The sequence below is a fragment of the Diaphorina citri genome, unplaced genomic scaffold, assembly GCF_000475195.1.
Source record: "Diaphorina citri unplaced genomic scaffold, Diaci psyllid genome assembly version 1.1 scaffold117, whole genome shotgun sequence".
Classification (NCBI taxonomy): Eukaryota; Metazoa; Arthropoda; class Insecta; order Hemiptera; family Psyllidae; genus Diaphorina; species Diaphorina citri.
The window spans coordinates 21,549-42,016 of NW_007377554.1; the positions used below are offsets into that span (position 1 = coordinate 21,549).

At 35.1% G+C, this 20,468-nt stretch overlaps 4 protein-coding genes across 4 annotated transcripts; 3 read left to right on the forward strand and 1 right to left on the reverse strand.

Annotated features, from left to right (window-relative positions):
- Nucleotides 1-751: 751 nt before the first annotated feature.
- On the reverse strand, nt 752-9,814 carry LOC103524722 (zinc finger protein 729). The gene is made up of 3 exons (XM_026820047.1): nt 9,672-9,814; nt 5,137-6,676; nt 752-2,001 (listed from the first exon to the last, which is right to left on the reverse strand). Exons 1-3 carry the CDS (start codon nt 9,734-9,736, stop codon nt 772-774), a joined length of 2,835 nt encoding a protein of 944 aa, XP_026675848.1. The 5' UTR covers nt 9,737-9,814; the 3' UTR covers nt 752-771.
- Nucleotides 9,815-12,097: 2,283 nt separating this feature from the next.
- LOC103524714 (zinc finger protein 121-like) lies at nt 12,098-13,102 on the forward strand. The gene is made up of 2 exons (XM_008489745.3): nt 12,098-12,533; nt 12,965-13,102. The coding sequence occupies exons 1-2, from the start codon at nt 12,185-12,187 to the stop codon at nt 12,979-12,981; spliced, it is 366 nt and encodes a 121-aa protein (XP_008487967.1). The 5' UTR covers nt 12,098-12,184; the 3' UTR covers nt 12,982-13,102.
- A 52-nt stretch (nt 13,103-13,154) lies between these two features.
- On the forward strand, nt 13,155-15,084 carry LOC103524712 (zinc finger protein OZF-like). Its single transcript, XM_008489744.3, has one exon. It carries the CDS (start codon nt 13,480-13,482, stop codon nt 14,857-14,859), a length of 1,380 nt encoding a protein of 459 aa, XP_008487966.2. The 5' UTR covers nt 13,155-13,479; the 3' UTR covers nt 14,860-15,084.
- Nucleotides 15,085-15,112: 28 nt separating this feature from the next.
- Nucleotides 15,113-19,104, forward strand: LOC103524715 (zinc finger protein 208-like). Its single transcript, XM_026820048.1, has 3 exons — nt 15,113-16,066; nt 16,366-17,523; nt 18,110-19,104. Exons 1-3 carry the CDS (start codon nt 15,234-15,236, stop codon nt 18,942-18,944), a joined length of 2,826 nt encoding a protein of 941 aa, XP_026675849.1. The 5' UTR covers nt 15,113-15,233; the 3' UTR covers nt 18,945-19,104.
- The last annotated feature ends 1,364 nt before the right edge of the window (nt 19,105-20,468 follow it).

Sequence of the window (20,468 nt, forward strand, 5' to 3'; positions counted from 1 at the left end):
GCACACACAACACGGTCTCGCTCCCTCACAATTCTATTAGCGCAACGTAAGAGGCAAGACTTTGAACCGTCGCCGCCATTTTGAATCACAATGGAATATGACAAGTTTAAGTAGCCTATGACACCTACAGTCCGACTCTCAACAATTTCATCAAAATCGACCGAGCCGTTTTCTAGTGAAAAGAGGACAAAAACAGGCCTATCAGCGGACATAGACATAGACACACAGGGTCCGCCATAACGAACAGAAACTTTTGAAACCGCCCTAACTCAAGAATGGAGGGCAGTAATCAAACAATTTTTTTCATTTGTTTCAGAAAAAGTGGAATTTTATTGTGAACAATGGTGTGAACAACAGAGTACAGAGCATTACGTTTTCGCTATGAAGTTCATTCGGGGGATGCACCAGTTCCCAATGGATCACTGAATATGAAAAGACATTGCCGCGCCATTGGTTTTCGGATGGATGACCATCCGTGTTGTTGGCCTTTCCTTTTGTTAAACAAATCGCCATTATTTTATAATAATAATAATAATAATAATAATAATAATAAAAACAGTTTTCGAAGGGAGAAAATGCGCATGTAATTCGAGGACTAAAATCAGATCATGATGAAAATAAATAATGGTAATAACATGTTAAATAATCGAAAGACTTTGGTTTTTTTTTCTTTTTTATTAACATTTGATTTATTATAGTGTAGACTTTAGTTTCTTCCACTTTACACTTTAAATCTACAAATTTGTTAAATTGGTCCAAGACAACATCTCATTAAATATGTCCAAAGTGTTCAGAATAATGAGAAGATAAATCTAATTCATTCTCAAAGCGAAGCTTACAGATTTGACAACTATAAGTTTTGACACAGGAAGATTTACCTTCGTGCTTCTTCAAATGAAATGTAAAAGTGGATCGTGCTGCGAATGTTTGACCACAGTAGTCGCAGTTGTAGGGTTTTTCTCCGTTGTGTTTACGCATGTGTACACCTAAATACCATTTATCTTTGAACGAGCTTCCACAAACATCGCACTTGTATGGTCTCTCTCCTGTATGACATTTTAAGATATGATCTTTTAGATTTCCTTTCAAAGATTTTCCACAGATGTGACAACAGAATGGTTTCTCTCCCGTGTGGGATAACATGTGCTTTTGAAGGTTTCCCTTAATTTTTGCCCCGCAGACCTTACATATATGACATTTATCTCCATGTACCCAGTTCATGTGTTTCGCCAATGAACCTTTCTCTAAAAATGTTTTATGACAAATTTTGCATTCGTGTATGTCTTCAGGTTTTAATTGTCCTGCTAATTGCTTATGTCGCTTTAAATCTCTTTGATAACTTCGCTTGTTAGCAAATGACTTTTTACAGATTTGACACTGGTAGGGTTTATTGCCTGTATGCGTATTGATATGTTCTGATAAAAAGGACTTGCTCTTAAACTTCATTTTACAATAATCACATTCGAATTTTCTTTCTATGGTTTTAATGATACCGAAATGAGAATAAGCTTTGTGCTGACTGACACGATTATTAGATGTAAACTGTTTACCACACATATCACATACATATTTTTTCTGTGAAGAGTGAACTTCCCGGAGATGTTTACGCATTGATTTTGGAGTGGAATATGTTTTGTGACAGACAGGACAGTCTTTCGATTGGGCTGTAACAAGTTCGTTCCATTGCTCCAATGTATAATCACCGGTGTCTAAAGGTTCATTTTTTTTGGATGGTTCTTGAAATTCTGGAGTAAAATGTATTTTATCAACATGTTTTTTCAATTTAGCGGATGTTGAAAATCTATCAGAGCACAAGTCGCATTTAAAAGTCTTGGTCGGATTCAGATGTACGCGCTTTATATGCTTATTGCAAATTTGTCTAGACCGAAAGTATTTACCGCACGTATCACAATGAAAGCTGTCCTTGCTTTTCTTACGTTCAAAACTTGAATCTTCTTTTTCCTCGAGCTCGGTGAACAATCTGAAATGAATTTCAATTTGCTTCAGTCAGAAGAATTCCACTAAAAATTTTTCTTTCTTGAATGAAACAGAAAGCTGTCAGTTATGTATGAGGCAGGTTAATTCAAATGACTTAATCGTGTCCATAAAGTGTCTCCAGCTAATTTTTAGAATTTTATATTACTGTAAATTTCACCAACAAAAAATTACAGTTACAATAATTTTTCACTCGGAAAAAATTTCTTGCAATATTTCTGTTTGAAAATTATGGGTTAGTATAAATTGAATTTTCTTTTAATTATTATCTCATAGTAGCGCTGTCAAATTTTGACTTGGCGGGGCGGAGCGCCACCGCGCTCCTTACTTTTTATATGATTCTCCCAGATTTTTTTAGTATTTACGGAAAATTTTCTTGGTGAATAAACCTGCGACCTTTTTTTTTTACACGCCTGAAATGCATTAGTAATTTGCACAGAAAACCAAGTGCTCATAACTTATGACGTACATTTGCATTCTTTATATAGGGTGCGCCAGAAAAACACTGACAACGGCTCAGAGTAGGTAGATCTCATAATTTCCAACAAGGTTCTGAGGGTCATTTTCCTAACTTCGGTTTCGTTTCCGAGAAATGTCCAAAAAACCACCTTTGAAAATATGACCAAATTTCCAACAAGGTTCTGAGGGTCATTTTCCTAACTTCGGTTTCGTTTCCGAGAAATGTCCAAAAAACCACCTTTGAAAATATGACCTAAAAACTGACACAAGGTCCGCATTTTTTTCAAAGGTGTTTTGGACATTACTCGGAAACGAAGCCGAAGTTAGGAAAATGACCCACAGAGATAAACTGTTTTTGTTAAAACCATGAGCCAGAGCACAAAATTTTGATCCGAATAGACCTGATCTCCGAATTCCAAAGTTCAGGTTTGATGTGTTTTTTCAAGCTCGAAAAAGATTTACTTTGTTATATCCGATTTTTATGTTACGAAACAGGCGGTTTTTGTCCGAAGAAATTTTGGAGCACAGGTCTCCATCTTTCAGGAAAACTTGCGCTTTATTCAAGGATCAGAATGAGACCTTTTTTAACTCACGTCCTTCCCGGAGAAATAACCACTTGACTACCTGTAAAATACACTGGATGCTAGAAAACTACTGACTTATGTGGGTGTCTTCGGGGATTTTTAATGCTACGAATTAAGCGTTAATTAGTGGTGTGAAGCTGGCCAGAGATTGAATTCTTTGCTCCGGCGATGCTGTTTACACTTTCTTTGGAAAAAGTTTTCCCCTGATTGGTTTAAAGTTAAAATAAATATTTTTCCAGCTCAAAAATTGAACTTTGTTTCTCCTACAACATTGCAAAGGCACCCACACACGGTCAGTAGTTTTCTAGTAGCATCATGTCTGTTTTTTAGGTAGTCAAGTGGTTATTTTGCTGGGAAGGACGTGAGGTAAAAAGGCAAAAAAAGGTCTCATTCTGATCCTTGAATAAAGCGCAAGTTTTCTTGAAAGATGGAGACCTGTGCTCCAAAATTTCTTCGGACAAAAACCGCGTGTTTCGTAACGTAAAAATCGGACATAACAAGGTAAATCTTTTTCGAGCTTGAAAAAACACATCAAACCTGAACTTTGGAATTCGGAGATCAGATCTATTCGGGTCAAAATTTTGTGCTCTGGCTCGTGGTTTTAACAAAAACAGTTTATCGATTAAAATGAAAAAGTTATGACCTAAAAACTGACACAAGGCCAAGTGACATGTAACCTACATTTTCCTACTAGTGGTCAACTCGTCCTTTGGGACCCAGGGGGAGGCGCGCGCACACACAACACGGTCTCGCTCCCTCACAATTCTATTAGCGCAACGTAAGAGGCAAGACTTTGAACCGTCGCCGCCATTTTGAATCACAATGGAATATGACAAGTTTAAGTAGCCTATGACACCTACAGTCCGACTCTCAACAATTTCATCAAAATCGACCGAGCCGTTTTCTAGTGAAAAGAGGACAAAAACAGGCCTATCAGCGGACATAGACATAGACACACAGGGTCCGCCATAACGAACAGAAACTTTTGAAACCGCCCTAACTCAAGAATGGAGGGCAGTAATCAAACAATTTTTTTCATTTGTTTCAGAAAAAGTGGAATTTTATTGTGAACAATGGTGTGAACAACAGAGTACAGAGCATTACGTTTTCGCTATGAAGTGTTATTTAGAAAACGGACATTGTGTGACCCAGACTCAACATGATTTAAGACTTCACTTCAATATTGGATCTCGAAGGAGGCCAACTTGTCTACAGTATTTACAATGTCATAATGGTATGGGATAAGTCATTTGAAGCAACTGGTTCTGTTAATAAATGAAAATCCACGGGTCGAAACGTCGAAAGTGTTCCGTTCGGATTTCGTATAGAATTTCACAGACCGTTTAAAACATGTACGTCACTTTATAAGGTCGTCATTTGTCAAATATGATCTCCAAGAATAAAAAAAAAAAAAAAAAAAAAAAACCAACAAGGTCCTGAGGGTCATTTTCCTAACTTCGGTTTCGTTTCCGAGAAATGTCCAAAAAACCACCTTTGAAAATATGACCTAAAAACTGACACAAGGTCCGCATTTTTTTCAAAGGTGTTTTGGACATTACTCGGAAACGAAGCCGAAGTTAGGAAAATGACCCACAGAACTTTGTTGGAAATGATGAGGTCTACCTACCCTGAGCCGTTGTCAGTGTTTTTCTGGCGCACCCTGTATATATTGGGAAGTTAAAATCTAGTCTAAACTGACTCTGAAGCAGGGGATCTTAGCCTTTTTTAAGTACCGGACCACCCATATAAAACTCAGTGCTTTGCGGACTGTTCATAACATAATTATGACAGAGTGCTTTCATTTCACTCTTGTCTTCAAGCACATGTGAGCCCAAATTCCAAATATATTTATTTTAAGACGTATTGCAGACCACTTTCGAGTATTCTGCAGACCGAAGGTTAAGAACCACTGCTCTAGAGAGTTCAAAAATTGGATTTTTTCTTTCAATTTTATTATTTTAAATTAAATTAGAGTGTCACATGAATCACATGATTGGTCACTTTGTAAGAAGTTGTTTTAGAATAAATGGGGTGTTCCAGCTTTCTCTGGCTCGAGAATCGAATCCCAGTATGGTACTTGAATCTTTCAAATTCATTATCCTTCCGATGCTTCTCCTGTGTGGGTTTTCATATGCCTCGAAATATTATACTTGATCGTTGCTCCACAAATCTTACACACATGACATTTGCCTCCATGCTTATGATCTCGATGCCTTTTCATTTCATACAATTCAGTGAACATTTTGCTACAAACTGGACATTTATACATTTTACTTTCATTATATTCATGTATCTTCAAATGTCTGCTTAAACTACGTATGTGATAAAATGCTGTATTACAAACATGACATTGATGTTCCTTTATGCCTGTATGTATGATCATATGTTCTGATAATGCACGCTTTGACCAAAACTTTTTGTTACAAGAATCACACTCGTATTTTTTGTCCTCTTCTTTTCGCTTGACAGTTTCATTATGAGATTTTCTGTGTAAGTCTAGATAACTGAGAGTTGTAAATTGTTTTCCACAAATATCACACATATACCTTTTGATCGACGAATGGACATGCCGAAGATGCATGCGCATTTGTTTTGGAGCTGCAAATATTTTCTCACAAATTGGACATTGTTTAGATTTGGTTGCGACAATTTGCTGGTATTCCTCTAGGCTGAGACCACCATCAATAGCTAAAGGATACCTGTTACTATTAAGAACTCGAGGTTCATTTGGGTTTTCAAAAGATTCTGTCATGAACATATGTACACTGCTCACATGTTCTTTTAAATCATTCTGGGTTGAAAATGTCCGGGCACAATAGCGGCATTTAATTTGATATGATTGTAAATGAGATGGGAAAATGTCTTTAACTTCATTTAAAATAACTACATCAGTATCCTTGTGTCTTGATAAGATATGTCTCCGTAGACCGTTTGTATATAAAAACGTTTTTTTACAAATTCGACATCCATAAATAGTATTCCCTGTATGAGCGTTAATATGCTCAGCCAAGTACCGCTTACATGTAAACTTTCTCTTACAGTAGTCACATTCCATTTTCTGTCTGTCTCGAGAATGTGCATAATTTTTATGTCGAGACGCATGAATGTTCGATGTGAATTGTTTTCCACAAATGTCACAAATAAATTTTCTTTCTTTTCCATTGTGAACTGATCGAAGATGTACACGCATGTGTTTTGCAGTGGTAAATATTTTAGTACATAGAGGACACTGTTTAGATTTGGATACAACTACTTCCTTATATTCCTCATATGTATAGCCACCAGTTTCGGGATTTAATTTTCTCCCTTTCTCGTGCTTACTCTCATTATGTTTGTTTAATTCAAATGGCGTTGAAAACTTATCCTCACAGTGCTGACATTCAAACGTATAAAGTTCTTTAAGTTGTGTCCGATGTTTTGTCTTGATATGTGTCTTTAATTTATGTGGCGTCAGAAAACTAGCCACGCAAATGTCACATTTAAACATCTTGCATGGATTCATATGCATCCTTATAGCATGTCTTCGACATTTTTCTATGGTATCAAAGGGTTTATCGCACGTATCACAAGTAAAGCTGGCTTTATTATTCTTACACTCAAGACTTGGATCTTCAATACTCTGGCAGTCTGTGAACCATCTGAAATGAATTTGAATTTACTTCAATGAAAATGAGATATGTCTCTGTTGATTCCAAGCATACAAATAAACATACTGGTAGCTTAGAATAAAGGCCACAAAGTCATGAGTTCAACTCACACCAAATGATTTCATTAAGATCAGAAAAAAATTTTCCTTTTCTGGGGCAATATAATCGTACTCCAGAAATAGAGTTTAGTCTATACAATAAGTTAGTAAGATTTTATTGAGAGAAAGGGAGAGAGAAAGAAGGAAATACTAGAATGATTGGTTTGATAATTGGGGTGGATACAAACTGCATTAAAAAAATTAATGACAGATAAAAATAAGAAATAGTGGGAATTTCTCAACATTTCGTGATGATTACAATTTACAATGATTGAGGTTGTGATAGACAGTGTCTAACTTTAGCTCCTGTAATAATAAACTACACACACAAGAATCTAAAGATGTAAAACTTCATTTTAGTTTTCTGATAGTAGGTACATTATTTAAATTGATATTGTTATTAAATTGATTATTCTAAGACAGAATAGTGCATACATTAATGTGTCACGAGGTGTTTCTTTAACAAGTCTTTGGACACAAAACGAATACTACAAGTGTTGCATTCGTATCTAGTTTCTCCAGTATGGAACTTTCTCATATGAATGGTACGGGGTGATCTCTGTGTAAATCGCTTGTCACAAAAGTCACACTTGAATGGTTTGACCGACTCGTGACTCCAAGTGTGCTCTTTTAAATATTGAGGACAATTGAATCTCTTTCCACAAGTCTCACAAACATATTTCAGTTCCTTTTCATGAATGCGTAAGTGATTCCTATCATATTGGGCTAATACCTTGCCACATGTAGGACATTGCCAGCTTTTCTTCTCATGAATTTTGTAGTTGTGGTAAAAATATCCTGACCTCGAACTGAAGGTAGCCTCACACTTCTTACATGAATAGGTTTTCTTCGGTTGAGGGAAATGAGTTGTTCTGTGACCACTCAAAAGATAAAATGAAGAGAATTCTGCGCTACAAATATCACATACATGTCGCTTTTTACCTTCATGCAAGCTCAAATGATCTAGATACCACTCCTTGTTTTTGAATATTTTTTGACAGATAGGGCATGTAAAAGATGGTATAAACGGCATACCCTTATGGAAAGCTGAGTAATGTTTTTTCTTTTGATACTTGTTAGAGAATGACATATCACATAAGCGGCAAGGCAAGTTTTGTTCTCCAGGATGTTTTACACGCATATGCCTTCGAAGAAGAGTTAAATTTTCGAAGACTTCAGTACAAATCCTACAAGTTCTACGGTCAGGGAGTTCCAAAATTTCGAGTTTCACGTTTGATCTGCAATAAAGTAAACAAACGGTTTCATCAGCTCTGCTCAAGACACCTTATTTTAGGGTCTGTGATAATATCGCCTTCCCATTATTTAATTTGTATACATGAAAAAAAAAAGAAAAAAAAACCGTTTTTCTGATGAGAAATGGCCTCCATGATCATGTAATTTTACCCCCCTAGACTATTTTTTGTGAGGGCATCAAAAAAAAAAAGAAAAAAAAAATCAAATCCGATCATATTGTCCAAAGTCGTCAATGCTTTTGAGAATATATGTTAATTGTTAAAATTAAAGCAAATCTAATGTCTATTCGCTTTACGATAATTATGCAAGTGAGTTAGCTTTAGCTTCACTTTGCTTTCACATTTGAATGACCAGTTGCACTATAGCCACCATATTACAGGATGGTTTTGCCTCCAACTGTAGATCATGTTGGTATTGAATTACTTTCTAGTTTCACATTCATTTCAGTTGCGTATTATACGTAGGTAATTACATACGTACTAGTCCGGTTTATACATTGGAGCATACATTTTTTCTAGACTATTTTTTGTGAGGGCATCTAAAGTCACAGGTTTACACCAGCAAACCCACAAGCTTTGAAGCATTGAAAGGTGAAAATGAAAGTTGCATCAACAAGATACAGCCTGATTTCCTCGAATTTGTCATCAAAAAATTTTGTCCAAAGGAAACGAATATACCATCAAAGTCTAAGAAGTTATTTGTCTGATTATTGTTCCATACAAAATTTCAGAATGTTTACTTCTCAAATCATCTAATAAGTCCATTTTATTCCATGGAGAACCATACTTTATTATTAACCAATCAAATCTTGCACTCTTATTGGGACACCCTTCAGATAGGGGAAAGTGGGTGTTCATGGGTGATATAATACCAATCCTTTCCAATAGATTTTTTTTTTTTTTTAACTATCTTTTTCTGCTCCCTTTATCTCTCTTAATATGAACTAAGAATGTTGATCATCACTATTGAAAGGATTGCTATAAAAATTGATAGTTCCTGTCTATTGCTTATGTACCTATTTGTATTTAGGGCAACTTAAAATATGTCACATGCCCAATGACAGTAAAATGTTTGCACCAAGTTTAAACCATAATGAGTAATATATTAATCTCTATTCTCTATTTCAATTATCATTGTCCTCACAGCAATCATGAATCATTTGTTGTATAGCAAAGCTTCTTCACAACTTACTCTATTCTCTATTTCAATTATCATTGTCCTCACAGCAATCATGAATCATTTGTTGTATAGCAAAGCTTCTTCACAACTTATGTGTTTATCACAGCAATACCTTTTTTACTATTAATTATTTAATTCCCATCTACTTGTAACATTAATCTTTTTACATTATTAATGCAACCATTACTGCTACTAAATAGTCCTCACAAGGCTGAGTGCACTCCAGACTAAAAAAAACACTTCAACCCCACAAAAAATCAAATCCATACCCTCTAGGGTAAAAGCCTATTCTGATAACCACTTGGCCACAGAGGTTGTTTTATAGCTACAACATTCTGATGACAAAAGAAAAGTATAGGGCCATTGGTGTAGACATGAAGCAATGAACACTTGGTATGCTTTTAGTGAATACATAAGCAATTTACAGTGAGAAGAAATTATTGACTTTCACTTACTGTCTTTCTTTGGATTTTCTATTGCTCCCTCCTTGTTGTCCGTTAATATCACTTGTATCTTCCATTGCAGATTCCACTAAATTGGTAGGCTTAAAGTCTTCATCACCCGAGTCTTGAATCTTGATTCTCTTTGGAGCACTTGGTGAATACTTTCTGTGGTTAAACACATCCTAGCTCCTAGCTATAAACTTTGTTGGGGTTGAATCAATGTGTCAGATATATGTATGTATATTTATTATGTTACAGCCAGTGTATTTTGAATGCCTATATACTTTCTGTGGTTAAACACATTCTAGCTATAAACTTTGTTGGGGTTGAATCAATGTGTCAGATATATGTATGTATATTTATTATGTTACAGCCAGTGTATTTTGAATGGCAATAATAGAACCTGTACTGACAGAACCCATGGTTTATTTATTATAAAGCCTTCTGATTGACTGATACATTTAAAGAGCTATTTAATGGCTTGATTTTTAGCTCAAAATAAAGCTTTCTTTCAGTCATTGACTATGTTAAGATGTTGTATCAAAACATAAACATTGTCCCTTACTTGCTTGACTTCTACAAGTCAAGCACTGTTGTTGAAGTTATTATTTTTTTTTTTTTTTCCTTTATATTTTTTAGTAAGTACCTATCTATATTCAAGTATAAAACAATAGGTATCCATCCACTGAGAGAGAAAAGAATTGAAATTCCTTTGTGGTTCAATTTAGATTCCAAATACACTGGCTGGTAGGTACAAGAGATACTCTGATTCCTCTATGGTAAAAATTACAAGTGATGAGTTGATGACTGTTGTGGACACTGTAATGTCCAGGTAGGAGGCATTTTTTAAAATGTTTATTTATAAGGACATACTTTTTTCTGAATATTTCACCACTGTATGTCTTTCTGATAAGGTGCTGTAAAATTGAAGTAATCTGTTTCAAAATAAAGGGTGTCCCAATAAGAACACAAGATTTGAAAGGGTCATAACTTTGTTATGTGTTGTTTTATCTTGCCCAATCTTTGACAGATTGATTGTAAACAAATCAAAATTAGTCATCATGGAGTCTAAAACTGTTCAACAATGCGTTTTAATAAAAATCCAAGTCCCTGCCCATCCTCCTCAGATGTATTTTGTCTGTTTATTATTATTATTATTATTTCTTTTTTAAACTTTTAATAAAAATCCAAGTCCCTGCCCATCCTCCTCAGATGTATTTTGTCTGTTTATTATTATTATTATTATTTCTTTTTTAAAAACCTAATTCATCCTCTATTGTACGCTTTATGTATACCTTACAATTTATTAAAAACCTTTTATTAGTAAAGCGATGTATTAATCTGTTGACTTAAAATAAAGGCACCACTTGTCCTACCTCAATGACTCAGGCACTACCCATTTCCCGAGTTTGAAAATTTTAATCGTTTACTTTTTACTGTCTTATAGGTTCCCTATACATAATGTATTAGAAAGTAAAATAATAATAACAACAACAACAAGTTTTGGTGATCTCAAAGTAATAACATGAGGCAATAATATTCTAACTCTTCAAACATTAACATTCATTTCAGATCAACAAGTTTTGGTGATCTCAAAGTAATAACATGAGGCAATAATATTCTAACTCTTCAAACATTAACACAACAACAACAACAACAAGTTTTGGTGATCTCAAAGTAATAACATGAGGCAATAATATTCTAACTCTTCAAACATTAACATTCATTTCAGATCGGTGAAATCTTGTGGGAAGTTTGCGTGCCAGATAAGGAGTCCTAAATATATAAAACAATTTATGAAACTAAGTGAGTTGCAGAGTTACATCTTGAAACGTAATAGTGCTCACATGGATAACTGCAATATGTGTAAAAAATATTTTACACTGATGGAAAAAGCGTTTGCTCAATTAGGTGACCCTAAGAAAATAAGCAATAATTACTACGAGTGTTATCACTGTGGATCAAGATATTCAAAGAAAATCTTTATCTCTAATCACATGATTTTACATAAGAAAAAGAATTTTTACGAGTGTCAATTCTGTCGTTGTTTCTTTTCATCGCGCATTTGTTTTGAAAAACACTTTGAAAAATCTGTTCAAAAGTTAAATAAAAACAAACCTTTAGATACAGGAGATTTATCGTTGGAAGAGTGGACAGAAATAGTCAGCTCCAAATCTAAACAGTGTCCTGTCTGCAAGAAAACTTATTGCACGCCTGTTAGTATGAGAAAACATCTCCGTGAAGCGAGTTTTCAAAACCCAACTCACTTGTGAATGGAGCGGGGATTTTTTCTATTTCCCACGGGAAAATGAAGGGAAATTTCGTTTTTCCCCCCGTCCGGCCTAGTGAATAAAGTGTTTACCTTTAATACCTATACTCTATAGACCTATAGATAGAGTCTATAGTTAGCACTTAGCTGTTAGCTTTGGTTGACCAATCGTGTAACTCAACATAAAAACAATATTCATTTAGATTTAAATAAGGAGAAGGTAAGACAGTTGAATGTAGAATGTCACCATTGTGCAATGAGATACTCAAGTAAAAGTCAACTGCTAGACCATTTGAATTCGCATACTGGGTTAAAGCCTTACATATGTCACATATGTAAAAACTCATATGTTGCTGCCAAAGGTTTGAAACGACATTTAAAACGACACATGCAGGCAACGGGGCAGTTGTCCGTCGAAGATATGTATCAGTGTGACATTTGTAGTAAAATGTTTATTGAACATCATGCCATGGTGAAACATCGCGATTGGGTACATGGAGATAAATGTCACGTATGTAAGGTGTGTGGGGCAAAGATCAAAGGAAACCTTCGTAAACATATGTTATCCCACACGGGAGAGAAACCATTCTGTTGTCACATCTGTGGTAAGTCGTTACAGGGTAAATTAAAGGAACACATGTTGACTCATACAGGTGAAAGACCCCACGCATGCGATGTTTGTGGAAGTACATTTAAAGATAAATGGTATTTAAGTGTTCATATGCGAAAACACAGTGGAGAAAAACCTTACATTTGTAATGTCTGTGGTCAAAGCTTTGCAGCTCGTTCAGCTTTTACACTTCATTTGAAAAAACACGCGGGTTTTAAACAGACAATCGAATGTGAATATTGTCATAACACATTTACGTCTAAACTAAAATTAAAGGAACATTTAAAAACACATTTATAATATACTAATATATTAAACTTAAATTTTATCTCTTCATATGTAAATATGTACATAGGTACTGACTTACTACCATCCAGAAATTGTAACCGGTGACCCTAATGACCTAAACTGTGGCATTCATTTCAGATTTGAAACTGGTTTGATGGGAGTTGTGACGCGAGACGAATGGGAAATCCTGCTGAGAGACAAAGTTCGAATATGTCCGAAATGTAATAAAGAATTCTACTCTGACAGAACAATGAGACGACACTTGAAACAAGTGCATGTTGAGATCAAAACTTTCTCGTGTGAAAAGTGCGATAAAATATTTGCTACAAAGAAAGATGTCTCAAAATCGCTTGATAGTCAACTATGTAATCTTCGTTTTGAAAGTGAATAACCTGTATCAAAACAAATCCAATGCAAAATGAAGTTTCGGGTTGTATTTAAGTGTACTTATATTTAATTATTAATTTACAATTGACAACACGTTTCGGTACCTCATGCAGAAATTTCGATTTACAGCCATGGCTATTCTTTGTTGTCATTAATTACTCCAATATATACATAAGTAATCAAAGTATATAAATGTACCAATATTTCCTGTTTTTTCCTAATGTGATTCGTATACATAAAGAAGTCTTCTAAAATTCCACGTGTTAATGAAGCTCCATGCAATTCATTTCAGATCTGAAAAAAACTTGACCTCAGAGGAATGGCGACAACTTGTTATAAAGAATGCCAGGAAATGCCCTATATGCGGTGATAGATACAAGTCTGGAACTGATATGAGGAGACATTACAGAGATCTTCATGATAGTACAAGGAAATGCCCTTGTGAGGTTTGCGGGAAAAGGTTTAACTCAATAAAACGTGTAAAACAACACAGGAAAGTTGTTCATATGGGTATAAAGCAAAAGAAAAAGTTCGAGTGTGCTCATTGCAGTAAAACCTACTTGAGCCGAGTAGGTTTAGAAGATCATATAAACAATCATACTGGAGAGAAAGGCCATATATGTGAAATATGTAACAGAGATTTCTACTCGGATGCTATGTTGAAACGCCACCTTGTAAAACATTCTCGAATGATAAAGGAGACAAGTGAAGAATTTGTTGAAACCGGAAGTATTACAAGGGAGGAATGGTACAAAATGGTTTTGCAGCGCGTAAAAACATGTCCACTTTGTAAGAAAACATATCAGTCTGCCAAAGGTATGCGTCTGCACATACGGGAAGTTCACAGTAAAGTAAGACCTCATCAATGTAAAGGATGCGGCAAATATTTCAAATCACAACGTCACCTTGTCCAGCATGAGCGTCGTGTTCATCTTGGTGTCAAGAAAATAAAGCATTCCAACTTTGAATGTTTCCACTGTGGAGCTAAATTTATTAGTAGGACTCACATTGCAGATCATATGACATCACACACAGGGATTAAGAATCATGTTTGTAGCATTTGTCAAAGCACCTACACAACAGCTCGCGGTTTGAAGAGACATAATAAAAATCATCTGAGAGAAGCCGGAGTGTTACGTGCAGACGAAATGTACAAGTGTGACAAATGTGATAAGCTTTTCATCGAACAAAGTGAAATGGTGCAGCATCGGGACTGGGTACATGGAGATAAATGTTACTTGTGTAAAATATGTGGTGCTCGGGTGAAAAGTAATTTAAAAGCACATATGCGGATTCATACGGGGGAGCGACCTGTATGCTGTCACATTTGTGGCAAGAAGTTACGTGGTAAATTGAAAGATCACATGTTAACTCATACCGGGGAAAGACCATTTGGTTGTGAAGTGTGTGGCAGTACATACAAGTACAAGTACTATCTTGCCGTTCATATGAGGAAGCATACGGGAGAAAGACCTTACGTTTGTAACTATTGTGGACATAGTTTTGCAGCCAGGCCAGCATTTAATCTTCACTTGAAAAGACACACAGAACGTGGCGATGTTAGACACATTGAATGTCAAGTATGCAAAAAAAGTTTTTCTAGTGAAGAAACTTTGGATGTCCATCTCGCCGAACACTTTGGTTAAATGATAATAAATGCATATAATAATATGTGTAATGACAATAGTGATAGGTGCTGATGGTGATGATCATAATCATAATATGCACACAAAAAAAGTGACAATAAAAATTAAGTAATTAAGTTGTTCTGATTTTAAACAATAAAGTTCTAGGAATATGCAGACAATTGATTTATGACATTAACTATAAATAGTTACACTTTAGGGACAATGACTCTGATTTTTTTTTTTTTTTTTTTTTTTTTTTTTTTTTCCCTCTTAACTACTGTATCTTTTGTGAAAAACATTTTTCAAGCAAAAAAAGTTTAAAACGCCATGAAGCAAAACACAATAAAATATCCAAAGCACAGTCTCAAGATTATCGAATACAAGATCTATCAATGGATCAGTATAGAGAATTGGTTCAAAATAAAGAGAGAAAATGTCCCAAGTGTGAGGTAAAATTCTGTACTCCACAATACATGAGAAAACATTTACGTGAAATTCATTCAACTCAGACTAAAGATCAGTCTCATAAAAAGAGAGATCAGAAGATTGAATGCAATATTTGTGGAGCATTGTTTGCTACCAAATACACTTTACAAGATCACATGAATACACATACAGGAAACAAGTATAAGTGTGATGTATGTGACAATGGTTATAGCTCTCTAAAACATTTGAAGCGTCATAAGATGAAACATTTGCAAGAAAATGGTGAACTACCCCCGAGTAAGATTCAGAAGTGTCCGATCTGTCACAAAATATTCATACGGAACTATATGCTCAGGAAACACTTGGATTTTGTCCATGGAAACAAATATCATTCATGTAAAGTGTGTGGTGCTGAAATTAAGGGAAGCCTTAAGGAACATATGATTGTTCATACTGGAGAGAGAAAATATTGCTGTCACATATGTGGCAAGAAAATGCGTGGTAAATTAAAGGAACATATGTTAACTCATACTGGTGAAAGACCTTATGCTTGTGAAATATGTGGTGGTACATTCAAAACCAAGTGGTACTTGGGTGTCCATATGAGAAAGCATAATGGTGAGCGGCCATACATGTGTAGTGAATGCGGTCAGAGCTTTGCAGCGCGTAGTGCATTCTCCCTTCACTTGAAGAAACACGCGGGTTTTAAACAGACAATCGAATGTGAATATTGCCACAACACATTTACGTCTAAACTAAAATTAAAGGAACATTTAAAAACACATTTATCCATACATGTGTAGTGAATGCGGTCAGAGCTTTGCAGCGCGTAGTGCATTCTCCCTTCACTTGAAGAAACACGTGGGTTTTAAACAGACAATCGAATGTGAATATTGCCACAACACATTTACGTCTAAACTAAAATTAAAGGAACATTTAAAAACACATTTATAATATACCAATATATCATTTATAATATACTAATATATTAAACTTAAATTTTATCTCTTCATATGTAAATATGTAGGTACTGACTTACTACCATCCAGAAATTGTAACCGGTGACTCTAATGACCTAAACTGTGGCATTCATTTCAGATTTGAAACTGGTTTGATGGGAGTTGTGACGCGAGACGAATGGGAAATCCTGCTGAGAGACAAAGTTCGAATATGTCCGAAATGTAATAAAGAATTCTACTCTGACAGAACAATGAGACGACACTTGAAACAAGTGCATATTGAGATCAAAACTTTCTCGTGTGAAGAGTGCGATAAAATATTTGCTACAAGGGAAAAGCTACAACGTCATTGGAACTATATACACCAAGGTATACGTAATACCGGTCCTAATCAACTTCTAGAATGTCACTATTGTGGTATCACTAAGAACAACAAAACCCTTTTGAGAGATCACATCAGCGCACACTTGGGTATCAAACCATATTGCTGTATCTTTTGTGAAGAAAAGTATTTTAGCAAAAAAAGTTTAAAACGCCATGAAGCAAAACACAATAAAGTATACAACAAAGCACAGTATCAAGATTATCAAATTCAAGATTTGTCAATGGATCAGTATAGAGAATTGGTTCAAAGTAAAGAGAGAAAATGCCCCAAATGTGAGAAGGAATTCTCTACTCCCCGGTACATGAGAAAACATTTACGTGAAATTCATTCAGCACAGAAGAGTCATGTGTGCGATCAGTGTGGTAACCAATATAAAACGAAGAGTAGTTTAGGTGAACATAAAAAGTACATGCACTCAGGAAAGTCTCGTAAAAAGAAATACAACAAGTTTCAATGTAATATTTGTGGAGCATTACATGCAACTAAATACACTTTACGAGATCACATGAATACACATACAGGAAAGAAGTTCAAGTGTGATGTATGTGGCAATGGTTATACCTCCGTCAAACATCTAAAGCGGCACAAGATCAAACATATGAAGGAAAGTGGTGAACTACCTCCGAGTATGATTCATAAGTGTCCCACCTGTTACAAAATATTCACGGAAAATCATGCACTCAAAAAACACTTGGATTGGGTTCACGGAAATAAATGTCACATATGTAAAGTATGCGGTGCGAAAATAAAAGGGAACCTTCAACAACACATGGAAACACACTCAGGGGAAAAAAAGATTTGCTGTCATATCTGCGGTAAAAAATTACGCGGAAGATTGAATGAGCACATGTTAACGCATACTGGGGAACGACCTTACGCCTGTGAATTTTGTGGTAGTTCTTTCAAAGATAAGTCATATTTACGTATCCACATAAGAAAGCATAATGGTGAGCGTCCATTCACGTGTAGTGAATGCGGTCAGAGCTTTGCAGCGCGTAGTGCATTCTCCCTTCACTTGAAGAAACACGCGGGTTTTAAACAGACAATCGAATTTATTCCTTTTAATGTTTCCTAATAACTACCAATATAATGCTTAAGTCACCCATCCATTTATTGGCCTTGCTCGGCGTAGCTTAACATAGATGACGCTGAAACCGGTCTTAAATTTTGCTTTATGGTTTTCTGGACAAAATTTGCACCACCACTTTCGTGTTCCTGGTAAAAAGAACTTTAATTTGATATATACTTAGGTCGACCAGGTTTGGATAAGTCCTTCTATGGGGACAGACGACACCGAAGCGAATACAATAGTCCGTCCCTTATACCTTTTATTACTATCGTAATAATAAAGGAAGGACGGACTAAAAAGTGACACCTGACCTGCCTTACAGCCAGGGGTTCTACCAATAAATGAAGATTATACGCATTTCATTTGTAAAGAAAGGCTCTTACACGATATGAATAATTTGACCCTTTTATAATTTCTTTTCTTTTCTAGGACCAAGAAAAATCGTGCGGGGAAAAAGCGAAGTAATAAGGAATATATGTCCGCACTTTTGAAAACACTTGACATTGAACGAAAGGAAGTGAAAAAAAGGCAGTTGGTGAAAGTGAAAACCGAAAATGAAGATCCAACCGACGGAAATGGGTTACACGGCTGTGACCAATGTGACTTTAGAACAAGCAACAAGAAAACTTTAGGCTCGCACATCCTACGCCGTCACATAGGCTACACGGTATTCTGTAAAGAATGTAACATAGGATTCTATAGTAGTACTCATCTTCACTCCCATGGTATAAAAGTGCATGGTTTGCCGCCTTTCATCTGTGAACATTGCTCGAAACCATTCACATCAAAAGGAAATCTAACAGTTCATGTGAAATACTACCATGCTAAAACATTGTTTGAGTGTAATATCTGTTTGAAGACGTTCAATTTCAAGACAAGTTATAAACGGCATCTCAAGCAACATGACGACTCGGTCACTTACTATCCATGTACCGTGTGTAGCAAGAACCTTAGCTCTCCATACCGTCTCAAGACTCATATGCTCATCCATGCTAACAACCGTGTCTTTACTTGCGAGGTGTGTGGCAAAGGATTCATTCAGAAGCGCTATCTAGAAGAACACAAACGTGTTCACACTGGCTACAAACCTTATGCTTGTGACCTCTGTTCTAAACAGTTTACCCAAAAGTCCACTCTCAATATTCATAGAAAACTACATTTAAATATCAAAGATTTCATTTGTGATCTGTGTGGAGCAAAGTTTGTGTCAAAAGCATTTTTAAGTTATCATTTTAGAAAACGACATCAACAACAATCAACTTGAAATTTCTGGAAATGGAAGTAAACCAACCATCTATACTTGCATAAACTACTTGAAATGTAATTGATTCGAATTAATATTAATAAATAATTCATATACATTTAATGCGTAGCACATTGCGTGTGCTTTCCTTTCCTAAAAAAAAAAAAAAAAAAAAAAAAAAGTTATGATTTAACGAGTATTTATGTATAACAAATAAATTTGAAATTATCGTCTTCATTTTGTATTACTCTCTTTTTCTTTAAATTTAATAAAAATTTTGTACGAGTATTTATGTATAACAAATAAATTTGAAATTATCGTCTTCATTTTGTATTACTCTCTTTTTCTTTAAATTTAATAAAGATTTTTTTTTCTATGGTGAAGAAAAATGTCATATTTATCAAAATAAAACGTTCGGAAAGAACAGTTTACATTTACACATAATTATTAATTAACATTGACCAGTACATTTTATGAAATTGTGTCTGCTTGAATTTTTGTAGGTATGTACTATGTACATACTTATTAGTGTAATAATAATAATAATAATAATAATAATAATAATAATAATAATAATAATAATAATAATAATAATAATAATAATAACAACAGAGTTCATGGTTTGAGAGAAAACATTGGAATCGATCCTATTTTTCAATATTGGAAGGAAAATATCAGTTTTAGGGATTCCAAAAAGTGATTTTCGGTCCATGATATGTATGTATGTACCTACTCCAGACTTCAGTGATCACGATTTATTCATGTTATTTTTATAATGTGATCATTTATTTAAGTTTCTTTTTACTTACCATATAAGGTACTCTTCAGTCCAATTAATTAATTTTGAAGAAACGTTGCGTTGTCTTAGGTTTCAAACGCTGAGGAAACTTCTGACTAATCTGCAGGTTTGTCGGATGACAGCTTTATTTTCACATTCGTACAAGAACAGTACACACACTCTTCAGTCCAATTAATTAATTTTGAAGAAACGTTGCGTTGTCTTGGGTTTCAAACGCTGAGGAAACTTCTGACTAATCTGCAGGTTTGTCGGATGACAGCTTTATTTTCACATTCGTACAAGAACAGTACACATAGAGAGAATTGTACGAATCACATCATGGAGTGCCATTCTTACGACGTATTTGAATGGAAAGACAAGGGAGTTATCAAAGAACACATCAATCCATTGTTTTTGAAGAAATTTGCGTTTGCGTTGAACTGTCCGGTGTGTAAATTATATTTTGACCGTGAAAGTGACTTACAGTACACACTGCCCATCTATCCGGGAACAATCAATGTTCCTAAGGATAGGTGGGTTGGAAATTTTGAATAGCCGTAATTGAAATTCAACTTGGAGTCAGCCGTCTAGAGGGCTATGTTGTCTTGCACTTGGTAATAGTAACCTCTTGACGGAGGAAACGGATCGTGTGGCGCTGTTAGGGATTCTTAAATTTTATATAAGATTTTACACACCAAAAAGGAGCTATCGCCACACATTTGACAGTTGAAATAGTAATAATAATAATAACAATAATAAATTAATAT